Source organism: Leuciscus leuciscus (genome assembly GCF_965113295.1).
Source record: "Leuciscus leuciscus genome assembly, chromosome: 4".
In the NCBI taxonomy this organism is placed as follows: Eukaryota; Metazoa; Chordata; class Actinopteri; order Cypriniformes; family Leuciscidae; genus Leuciscus; species Leuciscus leuciscus.
In genome coordinates this window covers 11,097,479-11,123,400 of record NC_138728.1, presented here as the reverse complement: position 1 = coordinate 11,123,400, position 25,922 = coordinate 11,097,479, and the positions used below count along the sequence as shown (strand labels likewise).

The following is a 25,922-nucleotide window of genomic DNA, read 5'->3' as shown; positions in this document are numbered from 1 at the left end:
TTTTATTCATAAATGTTTTTTCTTTCTCTTTGTTCCTTGAAGCAGTTGTGAAAAATGGTGCGCTCAGGGTGGCGTTTCCAGGCAAAAAAAAAAAAAAAAATCATTTTTAATGACACGTGCGTCACCTGTCAACTACATCATCACAGGCCAGGATTTTGCGTTTTGGAGGTTTTGTGTGTGTGCTTTTCACATATTACCCAGCGGCAACAGCAGCCTACCTCGTAATCAATTGCTATGGAAACATGTTATTCTGTGTGATTAATAGCATACACACATCTTATGTTATTCTCATTTGTCTGAGAGTTCTTTAAGGGTGCTTAAACAGAAACATCCAGCACTGTGCTGTATTCATTCTGATAGGGTGCCATTGCTTATCATTGGCAAGTCATCTCTCGGCTGCTGAATTTGAACATGCTCGGAGACAAAAGAGAGCAAAACGACTGCAAAAAGATCTGTGACAGGATGTCAGAAGTTGTCTTCGAAACGCTGCCGGTGAGATTATGAATAATTGGTTGCATTTATTGAGCTGCATATGACAGTGAGGCCTGACAGTTTTGTGTCAATTGCATGTTAACATGCTTGTTTTGACATCCTCGATTTAGGAGTCTTGACAAAACAGATATTGTCCATTGTATGCACGTATGGTATGTGCACAGTGTTGGGGAACTTTCCAAGCTACATGCTTGTCATAATCTAATATAGTTTAGCTACAGTCAAGTTACTCTTTTGCTGAAATAGCAATTGTTGTTTATCTATTTTTCTCCTGTGATGAGTTAAAATGATGAGTTACTTTCTTTCTGTATGAATTTTTTTCTTTGTCTTCTTGAGGATTCACATTTTATTTAAATTTTGACAGCCTGAGCTGCTCTATATCTGTGACACTTTTTATTTTATATGATATTTTATTGCTTTAAATATTTTATTTATATTTTCATTTCAGTCATATAAACTATTTTTTTCTGTTTTTTTATTTATTATTATTTAATTTCAGTTATATGAACTAATGTTTTTCTCGCTCTTTTGTTTTGTTTTTATTTTATTTTCATTTATTTGGGAATATTTATTTAATTTTTATAAATTTTTTTTTTTTTGCTCCTGTTTTGTTTTTCTTTCATTTTCATTTCAGTTATATGAGCAGTTTTTGTTTTGTTTTATTTGTATTTATTTGAGCTCTTTTTATTTATTTATTTATTTTTTATTTCAGTTCAGTAAGCTCATTTTTGTTTGTTTTGTTTTGTTTTGAAAAATCTGTCAGGTTTAAATTAGATTTTAAATCTTACATTTTCCGCATTCTCAGACTCAATATTTCCTTCAAAGCGTCAGATCTGCCAGAAAGGTTAAAGGGAGAGCTAAAATGAATAATAGTTTGGGAAAATGAATCCTGCACATAAGAAAAGCTGTCCTTCGCTACACATCAAGAAATTCCATTCAGCCACTGGAGACAAGTTTTCTTTTATTCACTTTGGGTTGAAGGTCATCAAAACTCACACTTTGCGCCTCATCAACACAGTAGGAGTGAACAAGGCGGAGAAGACAATTAATCCCTAATGATATTAATGATGCAATTAGAAGGTATACTAGCTTTTCCCGTGAAGGGGACGGAAACCGGTAGCGATGCTATCCAGGGACTTCACTAGTGTCAGTCCGCACCCTCTGATGCTGCTGTGATGCGCACAACAAAAGAAAGCCACTGCAGGAGTGTCTCTCGTTGCGTGCAGTTGAATGTCTTTGAATGTTGACCTTGGCACGGAGCTCCCTTGCGACCGAGTAGTGAAGGAATACATGTATACGAGATCAAATGCGCTCGGGCCTCACCTGGCACTGCCGGTCTGATGTTTGACTCTCCGAAGACCCTTTGCTCCAGCCACACTTGTCAAACTCCACTGCTGAAATTAACGAGGAAAAGTTAATTAGCTTTGATCCCTCTCAGATCTGCAGTAGATAAATTATTTGTCATTGACAGATCAGCCAAGTATTTATAATCCATTAAAACGCAACAGGGCTGATGAAATGGAAGGTTGAATGGCTTTTACAAAGACTAACGTGAGCTTAACTGTTGGCATTTACCCCATATCAATAAATCCTCATTCAAGTAAAAGGTTATGCCTGTTGACAATAGTAAACTGTAAAAGTTGAAAAAGTTTGTTTTTTAAGCTTTAATTAAGTGGCTAATGTTCACAGCTAAAGTTGATTTAATAGCGTATTAATAGGTAATATAATAGGTAAGATCCCTTTTGCAATCCCTGAACCCACTAGTTGGTGTTTGCAGTGTCCAAATTCAAGTCTTCAGCTTCTTGAGATGTGAAACTGATCCTCTGCAATCTGATGTACATTAACAAGACCATATTTCAGACCTAACAAAAGGCCACAGTTGCAGCACAATCAATATGAAAATACTCCAAATAAATGAAAAAAGCTCGCAAAGGAGGTTCAGCTGGTGAAGATGAGTTTGAGGGAGGGGCGCTGAAAGATCAAGCTCCATTCGCAGATTACAACATTTGATGGATACTCCAAAAACATGGCGGTGATCTTTATTGATCTTCTTGTTTCTAATCAGGGAGTGTAATTATTGACTCCTGTGAGGCTGTACGGGGAATTTTATAAATGCTGCTTTAAAATGCAGGTTTGCACATCATGATTTAGCGTCAAATCGGACCAGTTTGGCTATTTTGGAATTCAAATGACGACTCTTATCCTAAAGTAAAATCAAACGGGACTGTAAAGGTTGAGAATTACATTGGTAAAGAGGTTCCTCACAGGAGCGTCTTTATCTTGTGTGAGCTGTGTTTCCGCATCCAGACTACGGACGGGTTTCCTGAGGTGTTTTACCCCAGCTTTAAATATTAAATGATTTAGTTTCACAAGATGAAAGCCAGTTGTTTGTTTAAAAAACCTTTCCCAGGTACAGTGACTGCCTGAAGGTTCAAGATACAGAGAAAGAGAGACCCAAACATGTTCTCCAGGCGTTCCCGGTGAAGAAATCGGCATCTGCACTGCTTGTTTTTATATATTAAACATATGAGCATAACTATATTTAAACCTACCGGCGAGGGGCAAATTTATCAGCACGTCCATGGAGTTGTTGATGGGTCAAAGGGACCTTTTGATAAGGCGTAATGCTCTGGGAAGAGATCTGCCAGCATGTAGGAGACAGAATAATTGTTTCGAATAGGGATTCTCAGCAGACTCCTCTGAGCTTGTCAGCTGGTGTTTGAAGTGTGCACTGACATTGGGAAAAACTCAAGGGCAGGGGTTGAGCAGGAAACAGGCTCTCAAATGAGAACGGGAGGGGAGGGAACGAGAACTTGAGAGGAAAAACAAAGACAAAGGCGGCTTCACACAAAGTGCCATTTGTGTAATAAGTTGCTTGTGTGTGTTTGTATACGTGTTGAGAGAGTTGCTTCTGAACTATTAAATATGAGATATATTTCCCTCAGAGACCTCAGAAGGACCCGGCAATAAGACCTTGAGTTTTCCTTGACTTAGAGAGTCACCCAACATGAAACAAAATGTAGAAGGATACCTCACTTTACACTCAGGTGGGTCTCCCTTCATCTGAATGTAAAGAAAGAAACAAGTGTACTTTTAGGAACTTTGAACATGATATGAAACGCCACAAGGCTAGCAAACATGCCTTCTGGGGTGGGTTTGTGTGCAGTTGATTGTCTTGTTGTGTCCACAAAAGCATGCTGTGGCCAAGAAGTTGCCCTTCAGTTTTGAAGTTGATGTATTTGTAGGCTCTTTTTTAAGTTTCTCTTAGTTGAACTTCTCTACTCTTAGTTTTAATAAGGTGCAAGGCTGTAGTGTATTGTGAAAATGTATGCTATGTCAGAATTACCGTAATTATGTGATGACTATTCACGTCCTCAGAGCACGCCTGGGATGGCCATTGGGGGAATCGGGAGAATTCACGATGGGCCGCTCATAAATTCTTCCGAATAATGCTATCAAATTGTGCTACCAACACTATATTTGCACAGCTCTTTGTAGCAGTTATAGCCTAAATATTATTATATGGCGTATATTACGCATACAGTAAGGTGAGCCACGTGACTTAATAACCAGATTTTTTTTTTAATTATCCGTCAATGTTTTTAAAAACTCAGTAAATTATAACATTTTTGTGAGGCCTCATGTAGGTAGTTATTATTATTTGTCAATTATTATATAAAGTTGTGCCTTGATAAAAGTGTAGATACAATATAATACAAATGTCAGATCTTTTCTCTGATCTAACTTCATTTTCTTAGCCAAACTTTTGCAATTAAACAAACCAACTGGTTCCAAAGTAATTTTCTGGTGGATGTATGAGGTCAGAAAACTAAACTAAAATCTAAACTAAACTTTTTAAAATCTAAAAATGTTAATAAAACAACTAAATTAAATATTTTTTTATATTAAAAACGATATAGTATTTAAATAAATGGTTTTCTGTCAGAATAATAATAATAAAATAATTTTCTGGTGGATGTATGCGGTCAGAAAACTGCTGTGCCATTGCACACTATAACTTTTTAAAATCTAAACTATATAGTAGTTAAATAAATAAATGGTTAGAATAAAGGTGTATCAAGGCCTCTTTTATATTCACTTTGAAATTATTTCTAAATATCCATCATTTGATGTGCAAACAAATTAATAATAGTGTTTTCCTAGGAGAGGTTTGTATATACTGTCGTTTTAGGCCTCGCACAACACATGCTTGACACCGAAAAGTGTGTGCACTCCAACCTGGAACAAGGGGATAAATTATAGCACACAACAAAAAGTTGCATGAAGTTTCCCTGGGTGTCCTTGTGACAGGCAGTGCATGGCATTAAATGGCACAGTGCGAAAAAGAGGACAACCCACTAGACAACTAGACGAGAAAGGAAACAGTCATGAAGAAAACATGAGACTTGTATTCTCTTCCTCGACACATATTAAAACAGAGCGAGGCTGGAAACGATTAAACAAAATCTACTGTCGAGGGAAAATGTATAAAAAAAACTTTTTTTTTCTATCAGTCAAAACTGTGACAGAATTGTCACAGTCTCCTTTGAAGTCAGCGACGGAAGCCAACGAGGGACCTTGCAAGTGGGTAAATAAAAGATGGAGCATTTCTCCCCCTCTTTCCTTCGCTGGTTAATAGGGCAGCCCCCGCTGATCAAAAGCACATTAGCTTTGATTAATCAATCAATGCCCTGGCGGCCCACTCCTTCCTGTCAATGACTGGGGCCGCCAGCTAGCACGCTGAATGGAGGTTAGCGTATGATCCAGACCCCTCCTTACTGAACGCAACCATCCGGATGCCGTTCTCACGCCGAGATGCCAGGCGAAATCCTCAACAATCGATCTTTAGTCTCTTTTACTGCTTTAATTTGTGAACCCTTTCCTGCTAATGACTCGGTTTGAGGTGTATTCATTTTACCACAGCAGACTTCATCCTGTCTGTGCTTTTCTCGTTTGAAGGCATTTCAAGTTTTATTGCTGCCACGGAGGTTAAGTTTAGTACGAATCGCAAGCAAAACATTACAGAATATTTTGAGTGAAACTAACTTTTGCAGTTTATAGAAATGTTCCCTTTATTTTACAACAGTTGAGGTCCGTCAATGAGTCCAAACGATCTATGAGTTAATATACAGTATGTAAGGGATAATGTATAGCGAGGCGGTTGTTATAGCGAATAACAACCCCGACAGGCTGAACGGGACCCCGACGCGAAGCGGAGGGGTCTTGAATCAGCCTGAAGGGGTTGTATTCGCTATAACAACCGCCTCGTTATACATTATCCCGCTTATTACATGGCTACCTACAAAATTAATAAATAATTTGACACAAATTATTGATTAAAAAAGGAGTTTATTGATTTAAAAACGATTGTATTGCTTCCGCTAAAGAAAATAGTCCGTTCCGCGTCCATAGCAACGCTCTGTTTTTCATGGCAACGGTGTGTTATACTTCGCAGCGGTCTGTTATCAAGAAATAACAGACCGCATTCTACATTGGAATTCAATCAAGCCATGTAATAAATATATATATATATATATATATTTATATATCCTATCTTCCTAGCAGTATATCATCCACATATATAAAAATAAATTTATACAACAAAATATTAAATTGTGTATATATATATATATATATATATATATATATACACATAATTTTATATTTTGTTGTATAAATGTATTGTTTTATTTTTTAAATGAGCATATATATATACACACACACACACACACACACACAATTATTAACTGTATTTATTAGTGAGTCATTGAATCATTTACTCAATCTACTCAAATCGGAATAAAAACAGTGTTGTTGCTGCTTTGGTTTCGTGTGTAACTTTTTTAGTTTGCAGAACAATAAATGTTGTGTCTAAAATATAAGTTGCTCAGTATTAACTTGTTAATTGAACTTTTGTATAAAACAATATCTCTCCATTGCCAGCTGGGATGTAAAAACCTTGATGCTCAATATCTCAGAACCACCCTAAACGGAGATAGAACCTTATAATACTAAGCTCACGAATTGCTATTGTGTGGAATATCAGCATGGATACTCGGCCTGTGGCTGTTGAACTTTAATGCTAATTTACTTATCTAAGGGAATAATCATTCAAATGTCTAAAAAAAAGAGAAAAAAAAAGCTAGTTTACTCGATGGCCAACCTTAAAGGTCTTTAATATGTTCCACAACACCTTGGTCACTGTTGTGGAAAGTTACTTTTAAAAATAATGTGTTACAATATTGTGTTACTCCCATAAAAAGAAACTAGTTCCGTTACTTGGTTAATTTTTATAGAAAGCAATGCGTTAATAACAAAAACAAAAGTTCTATTTTTGGCGAATGTAAAGGCCCTTTCATGCCGAAAGTGAAATGAAGAAACCTCAGACTGAAGGAAATGTAAATTAGTCAATAAATGGGAAAACAAAGTAACTTGTGTAACTAATTTGAAAAAGTAACTCTGATATTTTGTTGTAAATTTAAAAATAATGTGTTACTTTACTAGTTACTTGAAGAAAAGTATTCTGATTATGTAACTCACGTTACTTGTAATGCGTTACGCCCAACACTGTTACTTGTTTCCGTTCTGATGGTCTGTTACGCTCCACAAATGCGAATGTAATTTCATATGACAGGGAAAGTAAACTTTCTTTCCAGAGTTGTGTGTGTGTAGGGGGGGGGGGCTCCCCGTGGGGGACAGAGCGCTGAAGAAGCCCTGTTCCAATTCTGTCATTGTCAAAGTTTGACATAATAAGCGATTGTTCACGCGCCTTTGTTGAGTGATACAACACAAGAGCAGGGTCCCAATTCCTCACTGTTAATTTTTTGTTGTTTAAAGGAAAAAACACAAGATGTCTATTCCTTTAAGGGATGCTTGGCAGTGCTTATGCTAAGTAATGTAATAAACCTGTCGTGATGTCTGTTTGAACACCTTTTATCTTTCCAAATCCACAGGAGGGCTCTACCTTTGCCACGTCGAAGAAAAGCGGCATCTCTGAAATTATTTAAGTAGCCCTTTTTTGAAAGCCCAGACAAGTTAAGAGAATTCACATCTAAGATCAAAGCTGTGCAGTCGCAGTGCCACTGGAGTAAGTATTGGCTCTCTAGCTTTCTATGTTGCGATCAAGTGCTGTTTTTTTGGTTAAAAGACTGTGCTAGCTTTTCCTAGCACCGACTATAAAGTTGAGCATGTCTACATGTTTACATCCAGGTGTGTGTGTGTGAACAGCTAATGAAGTGTCAAGATATATATGATGTCCACCAATGGAAAGCAGGCATTTATAATGTACCAGCCAAAAGATTGCTTTATCTCTAACACCAACGTTAATGTAAATGTCAACACTTCAGCGGACTTTAGATAGATTAAATGGTTAGTGCACTAAAAAAAAGAAGTTCTGTCATCATTTACTCACTCATTTTGTTCCAAACCTGTATGTTCTATTGTCTGTTGAGAAATATTAAATTTGATGTTTTCATGAACGTTTTACTGTTTGACATTTTATCTGTCAAGTGTGGAAGTGTTTGTACCCATAAATAATAATAAAAAAAGGTTATACTGAGATAATTAGAAAATAAGAAATCTGAGAATAAATTAAATTTTGAGATATAAAGTCGCAATTACTTTTTTTTTTACTCGAACTTCCATAGTCAAGTTTCAACTTGGACTAAAAAATCCCAGAATAAAAGTAGTCCGTATGACTTCATGTGCTATATTTCAAGTTTTTAATTTACTTTTATTAATTTAGCAGATGCTTTATCCAAATCCACTTGTAGGATACAAGCAGAAGCAATTAACCATGTGTATGACACAATATAAGTAATATTACCATACCAAATTATTGTAAGCATGTACAAACATAAAAAATATTGACTTTTAATTATTTTATTTTTTTTACTATTTTTGCATAAAAAAATAAATTAGTATCTAGTGTACTATTCCAGTTAAGTGATTTTTTTAATGCAAAAATAGTACAAATAAAATGCAAAAAAATTGCAGATAACATTAAGATTGCATCATATTCCAGTTCAAAATTAAAAAATGATTTTTGTAACCAATGCCATTTTGCTGCCAATGGTGTTGATGTGTCATTGTTGCAACTGTTCCTCACTCAAAGCTGTCGGATGACTTCAAAAGTTTTGAAATATAACACAGTAGTCGTGTTGAGCCATTTATGGAGATTTTTTGAATTTTTTGGTCCATTTTGGAACTTTCCAGACATTCTATAATCCTTCAGATGAGACGTTATTAAACCGAGGTCCTGACTGTCTGTGGTGATTAATAATCCATTCGAAAGAGTAGGGGTTTAACCCCGGCATCCTGGCCAAATATATATATATATATATATATATATATATATATATATATACAGTATATGTATGTACTGATTGGCTTCATCACTCCGTCTCCTCTCCACCAATAAACTGGTGTGTGGTGGGCGTTCTGGCACAATATGGCTGCCGTCTCATCATCCAGGTGGATGCTGCACATTGGTGGTGGTTGAGGAGATTCCTCCCATATGTAAAGCGTTCTGAGTGCCGAGAAAAGCGCTATATAAATGTATAAATGTAACAAATTATTAATATTATATGGTAAGAGCTACATAGTGACTCTTAAACAAACTTATTTTTGTGTTCCACATAAATAATTAACATCACATAGGTTTGGAACATAAGGGTGAGTAAATAATGACAGAATTTTCATATTTAGGTGAACCGTTCCTTTAAGAACACACTGATGTTTGTGTAAGATTCAACTGAACACCATTATATGTAAGGTTGAAGAAAAGAAAGTTCTTTCGTTAGTTTCTTTATTCATCTCTCTTCATTCTTGACAGATAAATCTGCTGGGATTCTCTCTTTTTTTCCTTACACAAGAACATCTCTAATTTCATCAGCTCTCCTGACTGACAAGCATCATTACGGATAAAATTATCTTGGTAATTATCCTGCCGAAAAGAGATTTATTTCCCTTTGTGAGGAGGAGAGCGGATCCATGGGGCCACGCAGTGATCTGCAGCGTGGAGACGCTTCGTTAAAATAAGCATCCTAATGAGACGAGCCCTCCTGCAGAGCGCCGAGGCCCAAGAGTTACGCCTAGCAGGAGCAGGAGCTTTTGTTCAGATGTGCATTAAGTAAGCGTGAACACGGTACCGTCTGAGTTTGGAGGGCCACTTATCGAGGAATTCACAGTACGTAATTATCTTAATTTGCACCCCGGAGCCATATCCGATATGAGACCTTCCGCCCATGACTACTCTGACGTAACTCACTCGTAGGCCCGTGCCACGAAAAAGGTGTCAAGCTACTGTTGGGAATGTGAGATGATTAACAGAGAGTTCATTGACTGAGATTGGTGATATTTAGTTTGCAAAACTTTGCCTGTAGATACAGTTTTGGAAAATTTGACTATTAACTTGCTTGAACCAGACTTATCTGTTAACCTGCACTGGTTTGTTGAATTTAAAACCATCATGAACAGAAGCAATGAATTTTCGAATGATGGAATTCTTTCTGTTTCTTAGTGAATCCCCATGAACGTTTACTTTTGGCTGAAGCATTTATCCAAAGCCATTTACAGCTATACATTTAAACAGTTGAGAGGGGATTTGACACAACCCTGATGCTAGTGCCATCCTCTTCCAAATGCATTGGACATATTTTGAGTGGATTTGTGATGGTAATGTTTTCTGAAAGTGATTTTTGAGTCTCCACTTAACTGTTGTTTGTGTGTTTGATTTTCATAATAGATCATTAGCAATTGTACAGGTTGACTAATTTTGTCATTAAACTCAGAGTTTAGGTGACGCTTATGGGGAATCAAGCTCTTTACGATAATGAGCACCAGTGTTTGCCGTAATTAAGTGCCGAAACAAGTAGCCTCTTTTCCTAATGGCTCTGCTAGTTAAGGGTCATTGTCGATGGATAGATTATTAAAGACTGAAAGAACTTAACAGACGCCTACAGGAGCTGCAAGACAACTTTCAAGTGTTCACAAGGAGGCCTTTAACCAGAAGCTGCCGTGCTGTTTCTGTGATATTATCTTAGGTAACGTTGTTTGCAGTTAAAGTACTGATGGACTAAGAGAATCTTTAACATTAAGCAAGTAAAAAAATTATGCTATTTTAAAGGATCCTAATTTTGTTTTGGAGGTTTCCTATAATAAGTTTACATGCATCCATGATCAAAAAACACTTTAATTTCCTCAAAAATACATCGCACATCACCTCGTTTCTGAAAGAGTATGAAAACAGTCTTTCTAAACCCCTCCTTTCCAAAACTCTGCTCTGATTGGTCAGACGGCCCTGTTGTGATTGGTCGACCGCTTACTGCGCGTGTCAGAAACGCGATACATAGCGCTGAAAACGGCGTCTCTCGAAATGTTGGCAACATGAAGCAAATTCTTCCAGGCCTCATTTACAACTAGTGTTTGAGGGCGGGGCAAGGTAGACTTTGTTCACAATGAAGACTGTAGGTTGGCATTATGCAAATTTGTTACAGTTACATATATGTAACAGGAAGCGAGACTGGAATTGCTGAAGACTCGTTTCGCCAGTTCAGAATCGATTTTTTCATTTAGGAGGCAATAACTTTATTTGTCGTGCACTTTGATTTTTAAAACTTTGCAGACATTTCACATTCACAAACAGCTGTATTACACACTACATGAAGGATAATGCTCGAAAAAGTATAATAGGGGCACTTTAAATAAAATGTTTTGGTTACACTTTATTTTAAGGTGTCCTTGTTTCAATGTAATCACTAATTATTAATACATTTAAGTAATGAGTAATAATTAACAGCACATATACTTACTATGTTTTGTTTCTAGGGTTTGGATTAGGTTTGGTTTAGGGTTATTTGCATGTAATTATGCATAATTTACTGTTGTTACTAGTAAGTACATGTAACATGTGTAACAAGGACACTAAAATAAACCTTTTTTCCCAAACTTTTCATTCTTTGTATCTCTTACTGGTTTGATGTTCTTCTGATCTAAATTACTGTGTTTATAGTAATTTATTTAAGGTTTTATATGGAAGCTCAAAAGTCAAAATTATGAAATTATGTTTCTGAAATTATGAAATAATGTAAGGAACATATTTTTATGTCATTTTAATGTCATACTCTTGACTTTTTATCTCAAAATTTCACATTTTTATGTAATCATTTAACTTTTTAGCATAAGTAATCAATAATTTGGATTTTTATCTCATGATTATGGTTTAATATATCAACTTTTTAATCTCATACTGTAATTCTGATTTATTGTATTTTTTTGTCATAATTATGACTTTTTTTTTTGGGCTGCGGTTGCCGTTAAGCTCTGGTTGACATAGAAACGATATCCTGAGACTCACCAAAATCTATGGATATTCCAAGACTTGCACTCATATGTGCATCCCAATTCACAGCAGACTTGTGCACTATTCTATCCCATTTTGTAGTATAAATAGTGTGAGTAATGTGTTCACATTGAAAATTCCAAAAAGAAAAAGTGCACTTCAAACACCCGAATGATGCACTTTATTATCCAGAGAGCCATGTAGTAAACGGAGGTAATTCAGACGTGTTTTTGGAGACATAAAACTGCCAGCCCTGTCAAAGCGGGTCACCTTCACATGCTGATTGCATGATGCAAATTTATGGTGTAAACATGCATCCAAGCAAGTATTTGTACATAGGCCTACTCAGCGTTCTGCTTTTGAATGCCCAGGCACAGTGCATGTGACAGTGCAGGAAGAAATGTAGAGGCCGCCTTGGGTCGATACAAAAAATGTATGTGCTTGGAGCCTAGGAGGCATTCAGTAATGAAATCAATAGCTGTGCTTGGCTCCTAGCATTAAGATCATTGGTCTGGCTGTTATTTAGTCATCGTTGTCCTACAACCCGGGAGCAAGTTGGCTACCAGTGAAAAATCAATAAAGTGACACCACAGTCGGCATCCCAATTACTGGTGAGACTGGTGAGAGATCAATTCATGTGTTGGCCATTAACAGGTCCTTTTGGGAAATCATACTGCATTATTTGTGTTCGGTTCTGTCTCGTAGAAGCGCTCTCCTTCCCTGTCTCGCTCTAAAACGGTGAATTATACAAATCAACAAGAGATTGTACAGCCAAAGACCTAGTTACCTTGTTTTGCTTTGCTTTGTGCAGCCCTGACATCAGTGATCTCGCAATAGCATGTAGGTTGTTAGCATTGTGTGCTATGGCTTACAAGCCATATATGATGCAAAATGTCACTTAGGAAGAAAAACTTTAAATTACTGTGATTTATTTTGAAAGAAGAAAAGAAAATGCTAGTTATAAAATGGATCGCTCTGACTCTAAATTGTGATTGGACGAGCCACGTTCATGAATACCGACTGTTTCCTGAACACTCACCTTTCTACCATTGTTTGGACAAACAGATAAGTCGGCTGGTTGGGAAGCTTGATCTATGTTGGAAATCGGATATGAATATTGTGAAATTATTATTAAAATAGACTGTGTTTTATATAAAAACATCATGTAATTTATTGCTGTGATGTAAAGCAGAATTTTCAGCATCATTTCTCCAGTCTTCAGTGTCACATGTTCCTTCAGAAATCATTCATATGCTGATTTGCTGCTTAAAAAACATTTCTTAAAGGGTTGAAAACTGTTTAAAATGTGAAAACCGTGATTCACCCGTTTTTTCCCCCAAGATTTCTAGATGATTAGAAAGTTCAAAAGGACACTTTTTATTTGAAATAGAAATCTTTTGTAACATAAATGCCTTTACTGTCACTTTTTATCAATTGAATGCATTGTGTATTAATGCTTAACTTTGCAATGCATAAAATGTGTTATATTAATGGCAAAGCAAATGAACGTCGCTTTGCCATTGACCAACTGTACTGCAAAAGTTTTAAAAGTGCATAATTGTTTTAAATGAAATACTTGATTACTTAAATGAAATGCATTTATTCTGAATTCATGTACAACACTGAAAGATTACCCAATTCAACTGAAATTCATAAGTCTTGGCAAAAGTGTTGAAACACTAGGCAGCCGTGCAGCTTGCTGTGTTCAAAGTCAAATATTTTATTAAATGTGAAACTGCTTCCAAGTCTGAAGAAAAAGCAGTTAGCGTTCTTCAGGTGAGGTGCAAATCAAACACTAATGATATGTGTCTTACAGCATTACAATTCTGATGGTGAAGTTGTTGACACCTGACACAGACCACACTGTTAAATCTCTGACTGCGGCACGACATCTTTAAATCCCTTGTCCCGACACGTTGATTGACATCTCTCATGTGCTCCTCTGGCAAAGTAGCACAGTCCCACATTTCTCCCTGGAATGGTAAACACAAGGTAAAGCATATTAGTTGGAGAAGCCGGCAAATGCGACGTGTCAGTAGGAGAATATCTCATCAGTCCACATTCTTTATCAACTAGTTCTCTGCGCCGCACTTTCTCGTGCAGCTCATCCATATGTAAAGACCAGAATATGTTCCAGCAGCGATAAGGATGTTTCTCGCACCTGCGATGCCTTACAAAAACACGAGCACAATGGCGACATGACGTGCAGCTGTTTAGCGTGACAGTGGTGTAATTGTGAGGAGGGAGAAGACGTCTTGCTCTTCACTCAGCTTGAGACAAGACCAACTTCTCGCTTCGAGATCCTCTGCTGAGGAAATTGACAGGAGCGGAGAATGACTAGATCTCTTTAGTGCCTACAATTTACATGGCATGATGCCTTATGTGTGCAGTCAACAGAATAAGGCCTAACGAAGCGGATACCTTAAACACACACCTTCAAGATAGCAATGGTTAAGTGCCAATGCACCATGCGGCGTTCAGCATGACTGAAAACACCTGAAAAATAAGCTCTTTTATTTAGAAGTTGAAGAAAAACACCTATATTTGTTAAGCTGACAAGCTTTTTATGGAAGCTTGTTTCCGCCACTGAATAAAACAATTGAAAAGATAATTGCGACTTTTAATTTTGCAATTCTGACTTTTTCCCCCCTTTTTTTCACAATTGCTAGCCTGGTTAAAACCAGACCATTCTCAGTAGTAACTGAGTTATGGTCTGGCAAAGCTTAATTAATAACTCATTTCCAAAGGGGCGTCACCAACGGACGTCGCTCAAATCCTCTATTAAATCTAATTTAATTTCCTACCGTTTCGGAGAGAAATGTAGTAGCACGTTCATCTGCCAGTGGGTCTTTCATGGAGACTGTCCTCCTCATGTGTTTGCAATTTTAATATGCATTTAAAAGTTGCTGCGCTTCACCAACTGACGTTGCTCAAATGCCTCTGGGCGCAATTGGATAGACCTAAAACCAATCAGAGCGATCGTCATCGTGTAAAGCCCGCCCCAACGTTTCTGATTGGTGCCGCGATTTCGAGGGATTAGAAATGGGCTTGAATGAGCTCTTTGCCAGACTACTTGCAGAGCAAATCTAAATTTGCCGGAAGTTGTCTGGGTTTTCCCAGGCTACACAATTGCGAGAAAAAAGTCAGAATTGTGAGATAAAAAAGTCGCAATTAGCTTTTTTATTTTTTATTCTGTGGCGAAAACATGCCATACTACTTTTTATCCCAAGTAACTTAAAAAAAAAAAAACACTCACATGGCAACTTGTAATAATTCGTAGGAGATGGAAGTCATGGTATTACATCAACCGTTCAAACTTTTATGTTTTTTTTTTGTTCGTTTTTTTTTGTCCTGTTACAATACCAAGATATGTTTAAAATTTGGGTTAGAAGTTGGGCTTTATGGTATATAGGCCCTACTTTTTTTTATGAGTTTGTCATCTGCTCATCTCGTACGAACTCTCATGAGAGCGGGTTGGAACCTATAACCTATAACACTTTAAATTAATTTCTAGAAGTGTTTTGTGATATAAAGTGCTCAGTTATGACAGTATTAAGTTTGGATGTATCATACAGATCATAATGAAAATGTACATAACTTTTATGCCTACTTAAATGCTTAAAAACACTATTTAGAAAACATTGTGTAGATTCTAAATTGAAATAAAACTTTTCAAGAAGACCTGTTTAAACCTGAACTAAGCGGTCAGAAAAGCATACGTTTTGAATACATGGGGAATAACACATCCTATTTTGTTCCAGTGACTATTCACACAATTTTACTGCCTGGGTAAAATATTCCAGATAAACTGTGGAGTGAAATCAGCATATTTTGCAACCCCTCACTGTTACATAACTAGACAAACAGGCTTAGGGAGTCACCATGAGTATGCAAGCATACTTGCCAACAGCAAAAAGAAAAGACAAAACACAAAAGAAACAGCAATTGTTGTGTTTGATTTGACTGGAAGACCTTACTGTACAGATCAAAATAATCTAGGATTAGTCATTGATCCACAAAGCTCCAAAGAATTAAGCTGTTAACTTGACAAGAAAATCACGCTACAACAAGGAATGATCCGGCTCTGGTCCAAGTAGGCTGTCCTATACGGACGTACTTGCACCATAACTGAGCAATTGATTCAAAGCGCTGTGACACTTGTCATCCGCAAGAATTGTAGCCTACCAGGTAAGCACGGAGCAACATTTCCCTTGTTGCCCCAATTTTGTTTGATATTGCTGCATTTGATTGGAGAGGGTGTGAGTGACAAGCTCCAAATATTTAAACTCTTTAAACATCTGGTCTTACATACGAGCGAATGGACCGACATCGAATAGCCTACTCCCATTATTATACTAAACAAAGCGGCACAGTGTATTATAATAGAAACTCTATTAGTTTCAGTGTAAACAGGTTGATTAAAATGGAGGCGTTGTTGTGTCGGGTCGCTCGCATGCAGCGGCGCAACAGGGTGGATGGGCTGTAAAAAATAGATAGTGAGCAAAATATGGTATGGTAATAAAATTTTACACAGTGTTTGTAAAGTAAGGGCTTTGATATAATGTGCATCTGTAATGAACTTGTTTATTTGATAAGTACAGTAGTGGTATTTCCTCAAATGTTTATTCAATAACGAATAACGATGTCCAATTCGTGATTTTTTATTTTTTTTATTTTTTTTTATTTTTTGGGGATCCTTTTAATGGACCGGTTGAACCGGACTTGTTTACGAATCGAATCGATCCGAATGGGAATAAAGTTTAGCAGAAAATCTAACTACAGAAATTATCAAACAAATCATGATTTTAGCTTTAAAATATCAGTTTTAAACATAGCCTACAAACAAAGTGGTTTTTAATAGGCCTAAACAGTGTAACTGACTGTATGTATGTCATGCTGTAGTAGACAAAGCGTGCAAGTAATAGGCTATGCCGTAAAGGAACCGCAGACTTGTTTTGAATCAGTTATTTGAAAAGAATTGTTCAAAAGAACCGTTTCACAGAAAAAATTCTGAGTTCCTATAAGATCTCACATCTATTGGTCAAGACATAACATGCTAGAAACTTTTATTAGGCTTCACTGAATAAAAGAAGAAAATAAAAATGTCCTACCTGAACAAAATAGTAGGCCTAAGCTATAGGTCTACGTCCATTTGCATGCTTTACGATATCTTAATGTCTGTCTGTAATTTTCTATATGTTGTCCTTTGAAGGAAATTTAGCAAAATGGTTCACCTGATAAACAGCGATGTGTTCCTGGCCTTCTCCACATATACTACTATTGTCATTCTCAAAATGATGCTCATGTCTCCTCTGACTGGATACTTCAGGATGACCAGAAAGGTGCAGTTGGTTTAGAAAATTCAGTTTGATATGATTTGCAATAAAGAAATAAGTGACTTAAAAAGACTGATTCATTCTGCATTATGTTATAATTAACTTGAACATTGGATCTAAAGCAATAATTATAGTGTAAAGGTTTTATAGTGTTGCTCCTCAGCAATATAATATATGTATTTCTGTTCATCATACAGTCCTTTCAAAACTGGGAGGACACTTGGATGGGCAAAAAAGATCCAGAGGAGAGAAAGAAGATGCTCAAGACCGATCCTGATGTAGAACGTGTCCGAAGGTAATAGAAAAGGACAGATCTATCCTCATTTAACCTGTTAATTGCATATATTCTCAGTGATTTTTGCTCTTTAATCACAGATGCCATCAAAATGATCTGGAGAACATCATTCCCTTTGTGGTGATCGGTCTCCTGTATGCACTGACGGGGCCGGATCTCTCCATGGCTCTGTTGCACTTCCGAGTGTTTGTAGGTTCACGTTTCATCCACACAGTGGCTTACGTGATGCCTCTGCCCCAGCCTAGCAGAGCTCTGTCCTGGATAGTGGGAATGATCACAACTTTCTCAATGGCCTACAGGGTTTTCACAACAGCACTCAGTCTCTAAAGACGCCGGTGCTCTGCAGAGCGGGAGAGGCTTGTTTTATATCTTTTATTGTCCCTGCTTTATTTTTTGATACACTGTATGCAATTCATAATAAAAACTGTCAACAATTCATCTCTATTTTTGAGGAATTTGCAGTTCCCAAAATACAGGTATTCACGTATTCGTCTGTCTATAAAGGTGCTAATGTCACTGCTTAACTCCCAATATTTGTTATCAGTCAACAAGTCATTGTCACAGTGACTCAGCATTCAACGGAGGGTTATCAATGCTGACAGTCTGTTTAGGATGTATTCCAAGTGCTTAAACCTGCTTTTCTTCAATACTTGTGAAACCTTTTTATATTAGGTTTTAACTTTATAATTTGTGCCCCCGGTATCACAGACAAGGCTTAAGCTATAGTCTCAGACTAAAATGCATGTTTGAGCTGTTTTATCTGAAAGCAACTTGCATTGGCGTGTATTAAAATATGTCAGTGCCATTGTTTTATCTCAAGATGCACACCAGTAATGTTTATTTTTTCTTAGGCATGTTTTATAAAAGCTACTTAAACTATAATGCCTAAACCTGACTTAATCTAAACCCTGTCTGTGGAACCAGGCTGTAATATATATTATAATTTGTAATGACTTGAAGGAGGACTTGTGTATGACTTAAATGATTCTTTATTAAACATTTTGCAACATATCTATCACAGTCTTATTTGGTCTACTCGAGGGTGCAAAGAACACTTTGAGAGACATTACAAAACCAGTACAGTTTGACATGCCAAACGATACAGTGTGCAACATTTTTGCTGTTTCATAAGTTTTGTTTACATGTTTAAATTGAGCTAAAAAATCTATTAAATAGACTATAATGTGGCACAACTTACCCCATGCAGTGTGGCAGGAGACACTAATAGCCTACTGGTGCATGTAAGAGCAATGTGTGTTCAGTCAGCTGTATTTTCTTCTTGGGAAATATTTTGTTGGAGAAATTTTAATTACCTTAAGGTATGTGCTTATAGAGTAAAAACAAACTCACCCATGAGAAATATTAATAAAAATGAGATACTTGGCTTTGCTACCGTCATGCTCCATTGTTTGAGCTACAGCAACGTGCCCGAGGAGGTCACAAAATTGCGCAAAACAGACAGTTGCATAAATATAACAGTTCGTTATGTGTGTAAGTTATTTGCATGCGAGGCTTGAAACTCTCCCGCCCATCTGACGTTAGTTCAGGAAGAGCTGTGAAACTGAGTGGAGTCACAGAAAAAAGGTGAGAAACGCGTCAAAGCGCCAATATTTAGAATGCTCAGACTTCATTTTAACCTCTTGCTTTTGTAGTTTTGTTTAGTTTTCTAGTCAGTACTTATGTTTTATAAAGTGCCTTTCCTTTGACATTCCAGAGAGACCGCCTTCGGCGTCCTAGTGGGCTCTATTGTTTCCATTAAACTCGACACATTGCATGAAAATGCATGGTGTTACAATGTTAAACGTTTATAATATGAAAACCTTTCATTAAATGCTATATGAACAGTCGAGAAAGGCATATTTTGTTCTGTTCATGTAACTTAACTGCACTAATACCAGCTTAGAAAGGACACTAACGACTCAATGCTTTTAGAGGAATATTTGCTTACGTTTCCATAACTGTTTTTGGTGGGATTTTTGTCCACTTTCTGTAAAGAAAACTCAATACATTTGAAGCTTGGTTTTATGATACTGACAACAAGATTAAACTGGGAGCTGTTTTGGAACATGGTAGCTGGTTTTTAACTAGTCAAAGCTTGTATAAATTGGCCAAATGTGTTAGTTAGGGTGATGTAATAAATTTTCTGTCAAAATAACTAGTAATGCTTTTGTGAAAATTTTGCATATGAGTATCAGGCTATCTTTTTGCTTTATGTTTACTTTATGTTTATGTTTTAATGTTTGTTTACTTTTAGTTTTTTTTCCCATTTGTAAATTTGAATAAAGATGGCGGAAGTTGTGCACATGATTGACAGCGAGGTCTTCCTGGCCTTCTCCACATATGCAACCATAGTCATCCTCAAAATGATGCTTATGAGCATCATGACTTCATACTATCGTTTGACGAAACAGGTACACTACGTATTGTTCTCAACTTACAGCTTATACAAACCGTGTTATATTTTCTTATGACGTTTTGAACAGGCTGTCAAACACTTAATTTAATGACTCCTCTTTTAGGTTTTTGCGAACATTGAGGACACCACCTTGGTGAAGACCACAGAAGACAGGAAGAAACTGGTCAGGTCTGATGCGGATGTGGAAAGAGTGCGACGGTAAACTTATAAACCGTTTTATGACAATATCACTGGGTGAGCGATGAAGGTTTGACTGATGATGTCTCTTTCTGATGCCTTTGTTCTTGAATCACAGATGCCATCAGAATGACCTGGAAAACATTGTTCCCTTTGTGGTGATCGGTCTTCTGTATTCACTCACTGGGCCGGATCTCTCCTCGGCTCTCTTGCACTTCCGGGTGTTTGTGGGGTCACGCTTCATCCACACAGTGACCTATGTTATGGCTCTGCCCCAGCCTAGCAGAGGTCTCTTCTTTGGTGTGGGGTTGTGTGCAACCGTGTCTATGGCCTATAGGGTGCTCACCACCTCTCTTTTTCTCTAATGGATAGCGCTCACTTCATTTAAAATCATTTAGTTTTAGTTTACATGCTTTTTGCAGTTTTGCGTGAAAGAAAATGCCAAAGTTTGTGTATTTTCTTTCTTCTTTTTTTTTTTCAGAATTTTTTGTGTTTTCTATTGGTTTTCAGTACCACACCCCCTTTAATGCACTTTATAGTGTAATTCTAAAACTATGCCTTTAAACTGCTGATAATATTGAATATAATCTTAAACTCCTGGCTCACATTCGAGGATGAGCTTTGACCTGGATTGTACATTGAAGAGACATTTGTTTTTTGTTACTTATTAATCATGAGCAACAGACTTTGAATAACAGCTTTAGATTCTGTCAGATAATTAGGCCTTTGTAAGTTTGTGCATGTCGTTTCACACCATTTGCAAAGAAAAGCACAGGAAATTATTCAATTAGCATTTTATTTTCAGCAGGTTTAAAGAAAGTTTGGCCAACAACAACAACAAAAAAGGTTATCAATGGATTAAATAAAGTTTGAAAATAAAAATGAGAATGTTTCTGACAAATGGTTGCGATTAATCTTAATCTTAATCTTTTAAAGTTGCAAGTGTGCCGAAACCAGTGCATGTATTGTCCACTAGAGGGAGCTATTTGAAAGCCCAAGTAGTACTAATGTTTACATTCATGTTTGTCTAATGCACATGGAGCACTTCTTTATTTTTTTCTAATTAACCCTTGACATGCAAAACACTCATTCCTCTGCACTCTGTCTATTCTGCCTCAACCGATAAACTGAACTGTTTTATACTGCCACACTGCTACACATAGATGATGTACATTAGCAGATGTTTGTTAAAAATAGCCCTGCTTAACAGAACGACGAATGGTTTCTTGTTATTCCTGTTTCACACATTACATTGATATGTTTTGAATAGCTTGTAAGCATATTCCGTTGTTACTTAATTAGCCTATTTAAATGTGTCTTTCAGTGTTTTGTCTTGAAGTGTTTCAGTCTTTATATAAGATTTCAATAAAGTTCCATTATTGAAGTCATAAAATCTAAGTTCACTTTATTACGATGACATTTAGGTAAAACTAAGGACCTCAACACAGCCATGACCAATCAAATCTTCTGAAAATCAACTTCGAAGTAAAGCAAGAATATCTGAAATTCTGCATGAAAGAAAAATGAAGGTAAGTGAAAATATGCATCATATTTGAGTTTAAGACTGTTTTATCTAGCATTGCAGCAATTTAGTTTTACACAGGTAAACAACTCTGGGATCTTAAAGTCAGCGTGAAATAGAAGTTGTAACAGTCTTTCGTATTGTGACATATTTCCAAAAGCAATGGCTGATTGAACAACAACAACAAAACAAAAAAATGTATGGCAGGATTTTATTCATCAGTTATTGTTTGAATTATGAAAAGTGAGTGCCGTGTGAGTCATAACACAAGAAGAGCAAGTTATGACATTTTGATAAAAAATTAAAGTAAATGCATTAAAGAATCGTTCACATTAAGAGCAGAACTGTGCATTTAAAAAAACAAAAAAAACAGTTTTGATTTTGAACTGGCCTTTGAATCTGTTGTAATGCTCTGTTTAGTTCCTGTCTCTATGAAGCCCCTCCTTCCAAAAAGCGTAATGTGCTCTGACTGGTTGGCTGGATCAATGTGTTGTGATTGGTCAACCGCTTCAAGCGTGCTTTGGAAATGTCACACCCCTCACCATAACGAGTTTCAACATACTAATAACGCAACGAGGTCTCGCCTCCCTTTTTTTTCTTTTTTTTTTAATGCCTTCGCCGGGAATTATTTAAATGAGGAATATTGTGACGTGTACGTTCCCAGAAGAAAACTCAAGACTACAAATCGAGGTGTTTCAGGGAGTTCAGAAACAGTGCTTGCTGATATGGAGAATAACTTGTGGAATTTGTGCTCTGTAACTTTGCAGACCCTTTCCATGCTGAAATTACAACATTACACACTAAAGAAAGTTGGAAATGTAAAAAAGCATAATAGGATCCCTTTAAACCAACTTGTGTCTTGATTATTTGAGCATCATTCAGCTGCTTCGTCTTTCTCTTTAACCAGCCCTCTCCTGGTGACACAGTAAATACTAGTACTTAGCCCCAAGGTCGCCACTGCTGGCCATGCATATGCCCCGTAAAGGCTTTTTCTCATTTGTTTTGGGCCTGTGCCCAGCTCCAGGCTGTGCAATATTTCAGTCAAGCCAAGCATTTTACAGGCCGGGCAGATGAAGAACAGCTAAACCTTGCTCTGTGATCAATAATGACTGATCCGCCCACAAGGGGCTCTCTCTCCGCTGGGGAAGAGCTGGGTCCGGCCTATCTGAGAAGATTTTTTTGGTGGAAACTCAAGGCTCTTGGAGTCAACCTTGAAGTTGTTCCTTAGATGGACATTCTGTAAACAGAGTCGAGACTGACACATGCCTGAATAAGCTCTATTGGTATATATATATATATATATATATATATATATATATATATTGATAGGCATGTGCTGTACTGTTGTATTCCTCCCACACTGTTTCTATATTACAACAGACATCATATATTTCTCAGATCTTCCCACTGACTTATTGTAAGGTTCGTTAACTGTACGGATGCTTAATTAGCCTGCACTTCAAAGTCATGGCGTGGGCCAGTATCAAGGTTTAGCAGAGATTTATATCACACAATGGCTCCATGGGTCCTGAAAAATTAATGAACGCTTAGCCGGGATCCGACTTATAGGCGACACGGCGCAATATAAATCAATTTGAGTTTGAGCCTTGCAATTCGGAAGCGACCGTATCTGCTGGACTAGGCGTTTTTAGAGTGTTTTTAGAGGTGCATCAGCGGTAATGCGGACGAAATAGGTCAGGGGCGAGATGTGAATGCACGGTCTCGTGACCTTTCTTCAATGACGGCATGCTTTCTTTCTCATACGCGCACACGAACTAACGACTTGTGAGTTTATGTGAAGTAATTATGGGTGCAGAGATCAGCCATAATCACATTGAGACAGAAGCGAGCGCAGGTCAGGACCATATGTTTGACTCCTTTCTCAGTGCGAGAACAGACTTCAGTGGAATGTGAACATAATAAGGACTAACTAATGCCTTTCGCATTGCTGCTCTCTTCTCTGCCCTTCATCTCTCCCGAAGCCCATTACTGAGCTCAGAGAATTGCAGCAAGCTTGCCTCTTTTTTTTTTCTTGTACACTTGTCATTGCCATTTATACACAGGAAGTCATATTATCTCATGTGGGGTAAAACTCACCATTGAAATGGCTACTTGAAGGGGCAAATAAATCTACCTTCAATGCTCAGTGAAGCAAATGCCCTGTGTTGACTCAATGATTTCAGCATATTTATCTCAGCGTAACGCCTAATAGATAGCCTGTAGGCCAAAAGTCATGAGAAAGTGGTGCTTCATCTAACATTTAAGCATAAGCATCATTTCGGTGCTTGTGTTAACAGCCGGAACATATAGCTGCAAGTGCAAAAAGAATTTCAGCGCTGAGCCTATTTTTGCTGCATTACGAACAAAGAATAACCTGAAAATGCCTGTGTGACCTTTTTTCAGTATAATCTTTTGCAATAGACTTATGAAGCATTATAAGAGCTAATATCTCACAGATTGTTCGAAAATCGATGTCTATCAGCCTTGATACAAGCTCAGATTTGCTTTCTATTTAGTAAATCTGACTGAATCTGGATGATTTAAGTCATTTACATGACATCGTTTTACACACAAAAAAAGCACTTTTTATGCGTTTTGGCCGTTCATTTACATGACAGTGGCGTTTTGGGACCTGAAAACGCAAACATTTGAAGACGGGTTTCAAAGTGAATTTGTGAAGATGTTGACATCATGCGCATGAATACGTGTTCAGTCTATAGGCGTGTAGTGTTTCTTTACAAAGTGACATCGCATCGCCAACTACTGGCCTGGCATGAATAATACGTTTTTTAGTTGCTTTTGCGGATCTGTGAACGGGGATTGTTTCGACAACGTTATGGTCTGTACGCAAAACTTTAAAAAAACACTAAGGACATCTTTGTCGTGCAAACGTACCCTTATAGACACACTTTGTGGTTTGGGTTCCATTCTGTCTAGATTAATCACCAAATGTGGAACTTTTCTCCATGTAAACTATATTTCATGATGATCAAATTCTCAATAGCAGAGTTGTGTGTCAGTGCCATTCATAATTGAATTGAGAATGCATTTTAAATTCCAACTGAATTCCTGAATTGGAAATGAGATACCAAATATGATGCAGAACTGGAATGTAACAAATTTAAATAAGGAAGCAGAATTAATTTTAACACTATATAACTGTAATTTCGACTAAAATGAAAATTATTCAAAACTTTGTTTGCTTTATAGGCCTTCCTCTTCCTGTCATTCCAATTCATATTCCATTTCAGCTGTGTGGGGTGTGGCCAATTTAATTAACTTCAATGTGAGCCAATTAAATCTAAATTCTTAAGTTCTCCATATCTTGCTCAATAGCTCACTCCTTATAACCATTTTATAATGTATGAATGATGAATTAATGATTATTAAAATACTAATTTTGGTAATCACTTTTCTGCTGCTGGTTTAAAAGCACCATGCAATTCTGCAGTTGCAGTTACTTTGCTGCTTATGCACTGTTTATGCGTGCAGTGTGAATCAGGCCTTATAGAAGAAACGATTTAAACTCCCACCTCGAATCCCATAATAATAGTCACTAAGGCAATGCCCTGACCCAATCTACTCCAAGCATTGGAAAGCGTGACCTTTACACATGCGTTTCAGTAGGAGATTTTGAGTGTTGTAGCTAGGGGACTGTTAGACTTGGCTGGGGTCAGCAGATATCCTATGCTGATCTTAGTGATTGGATCGTAGGTGATTACCATAAGCAATTTAAATGATATTGATTTATCCTCTCGCCTGCTGTAATTGAACACCGCGACCAAGCCCCCGCACCCTTTTTCACTCTCTCCTTTTCCTCTTTTCACTCTCGCATTAACGAAAATGCATTCAACGGCCCGAGGAGCGCCCATAAAGAGGAAAGGATCCGGCCTTGAAGGGCCAATCAATTGGCAGTTTGCCACGGCAACAATGGAATTGTTCAATTAATATCCTATCTCTGGTTAATTTAGCTGCTTAGAATCCCCCCCCACATCCCCACATCCCCACATCATACACAGGGAATGTCGAGGTAGCAGTGGGACTTGCTCCAATTTGGATGCAAACGTCCTCCATGTTTCTCATCTGGACAAGAATAATAGAAGAAAATGTTGTTTCCTGAGAGCTTCCTGCCAGATAACCCCCCTAGTGTAATAACCTTGGGAGTTAATCAACTTCTTTTAAATCAAACGCCTAATTTGAACGATAATTATAATTTGGCATTTAGATAACATTGACTAAGCACTTGATTGAGGCAACAGGACAAAAAACAGGCCTAATGGCAATTCTTCCCATGAAAGCACCGTCAAATAAGTTTCGGTATCTACAATATTCCGTCGCGCTCT

General features: G+C 37.2%; 2 protein-coding genes and 1 long non-coding RNA gene across 3 annotated transcripts; all 3 read left to right on the top strand.

Moving 5' to 3' along the window:
* The first annotated feature begins 3,052 nt into the window (after window positions 1–3,052).
* Window positions 3,053–11,455, top strand: LOC309496598. The gene is made up of 3 exons (XR_014205182.1): window positions 3,053–3,539; window positions 7,446–7,579; window positions 9,326–11,455. It is a non-coding gene; the product is annotated as an uncharacterized lncRNA (long non-coding RNA).
* A 4,443-nt stretch (window positions 11,456–15,898) lies between these two features.
* Window positions 15,899–18,475, top strand: mgst1.2 (microsomal glutathione S-transferase 1.2). The gene is made up of 4 exons (XM_082168557.1): window positions 15,899–16,021; window positions 17,046–17,175; window positions 17,367–17,464; window positions 17,545–18,475. The coding sequence occupies exons 2-4, from the start codon at window positions 17,059–17,061 to the stop codon at window positions 17,789–17,791; spliced, it is 462 nt and encodes a 153-aa protein (XP_082024683.1). The 5' UTR covers window positions 15,899–16,021; window positions 17,046–17,058; the 3' UTR covers window positions 17,792–18,475.
* Window positions 18,476–18,895: 420 nt separating this feature from the next.
* mgst1.1 (microsomal glutathione S-transferase 1.1) lies at window positions 18,896–20,958 on the top strand. Its single transcript, XM_082168556.1, has 4 exons — window positions 18,896–19,048; window positions 19,750–19,875; window positions 19,984–20,078; window positions 20,176–20,958. The coding sequence occupies exons 2-4, from the start codon at window positions 19,750–19,752 to the stop codon at window positions 20,420–20,422; spliced, it is 468 nt and encodes a 155-aa protein (XP_082024682.1). The 5' UTR covers window positions 18,896–19,048; the 3' UTR covers window positions 20,423–20,958.
* Window positions 20,959–25,922: the final 4,964 nt, after the last annotated feature.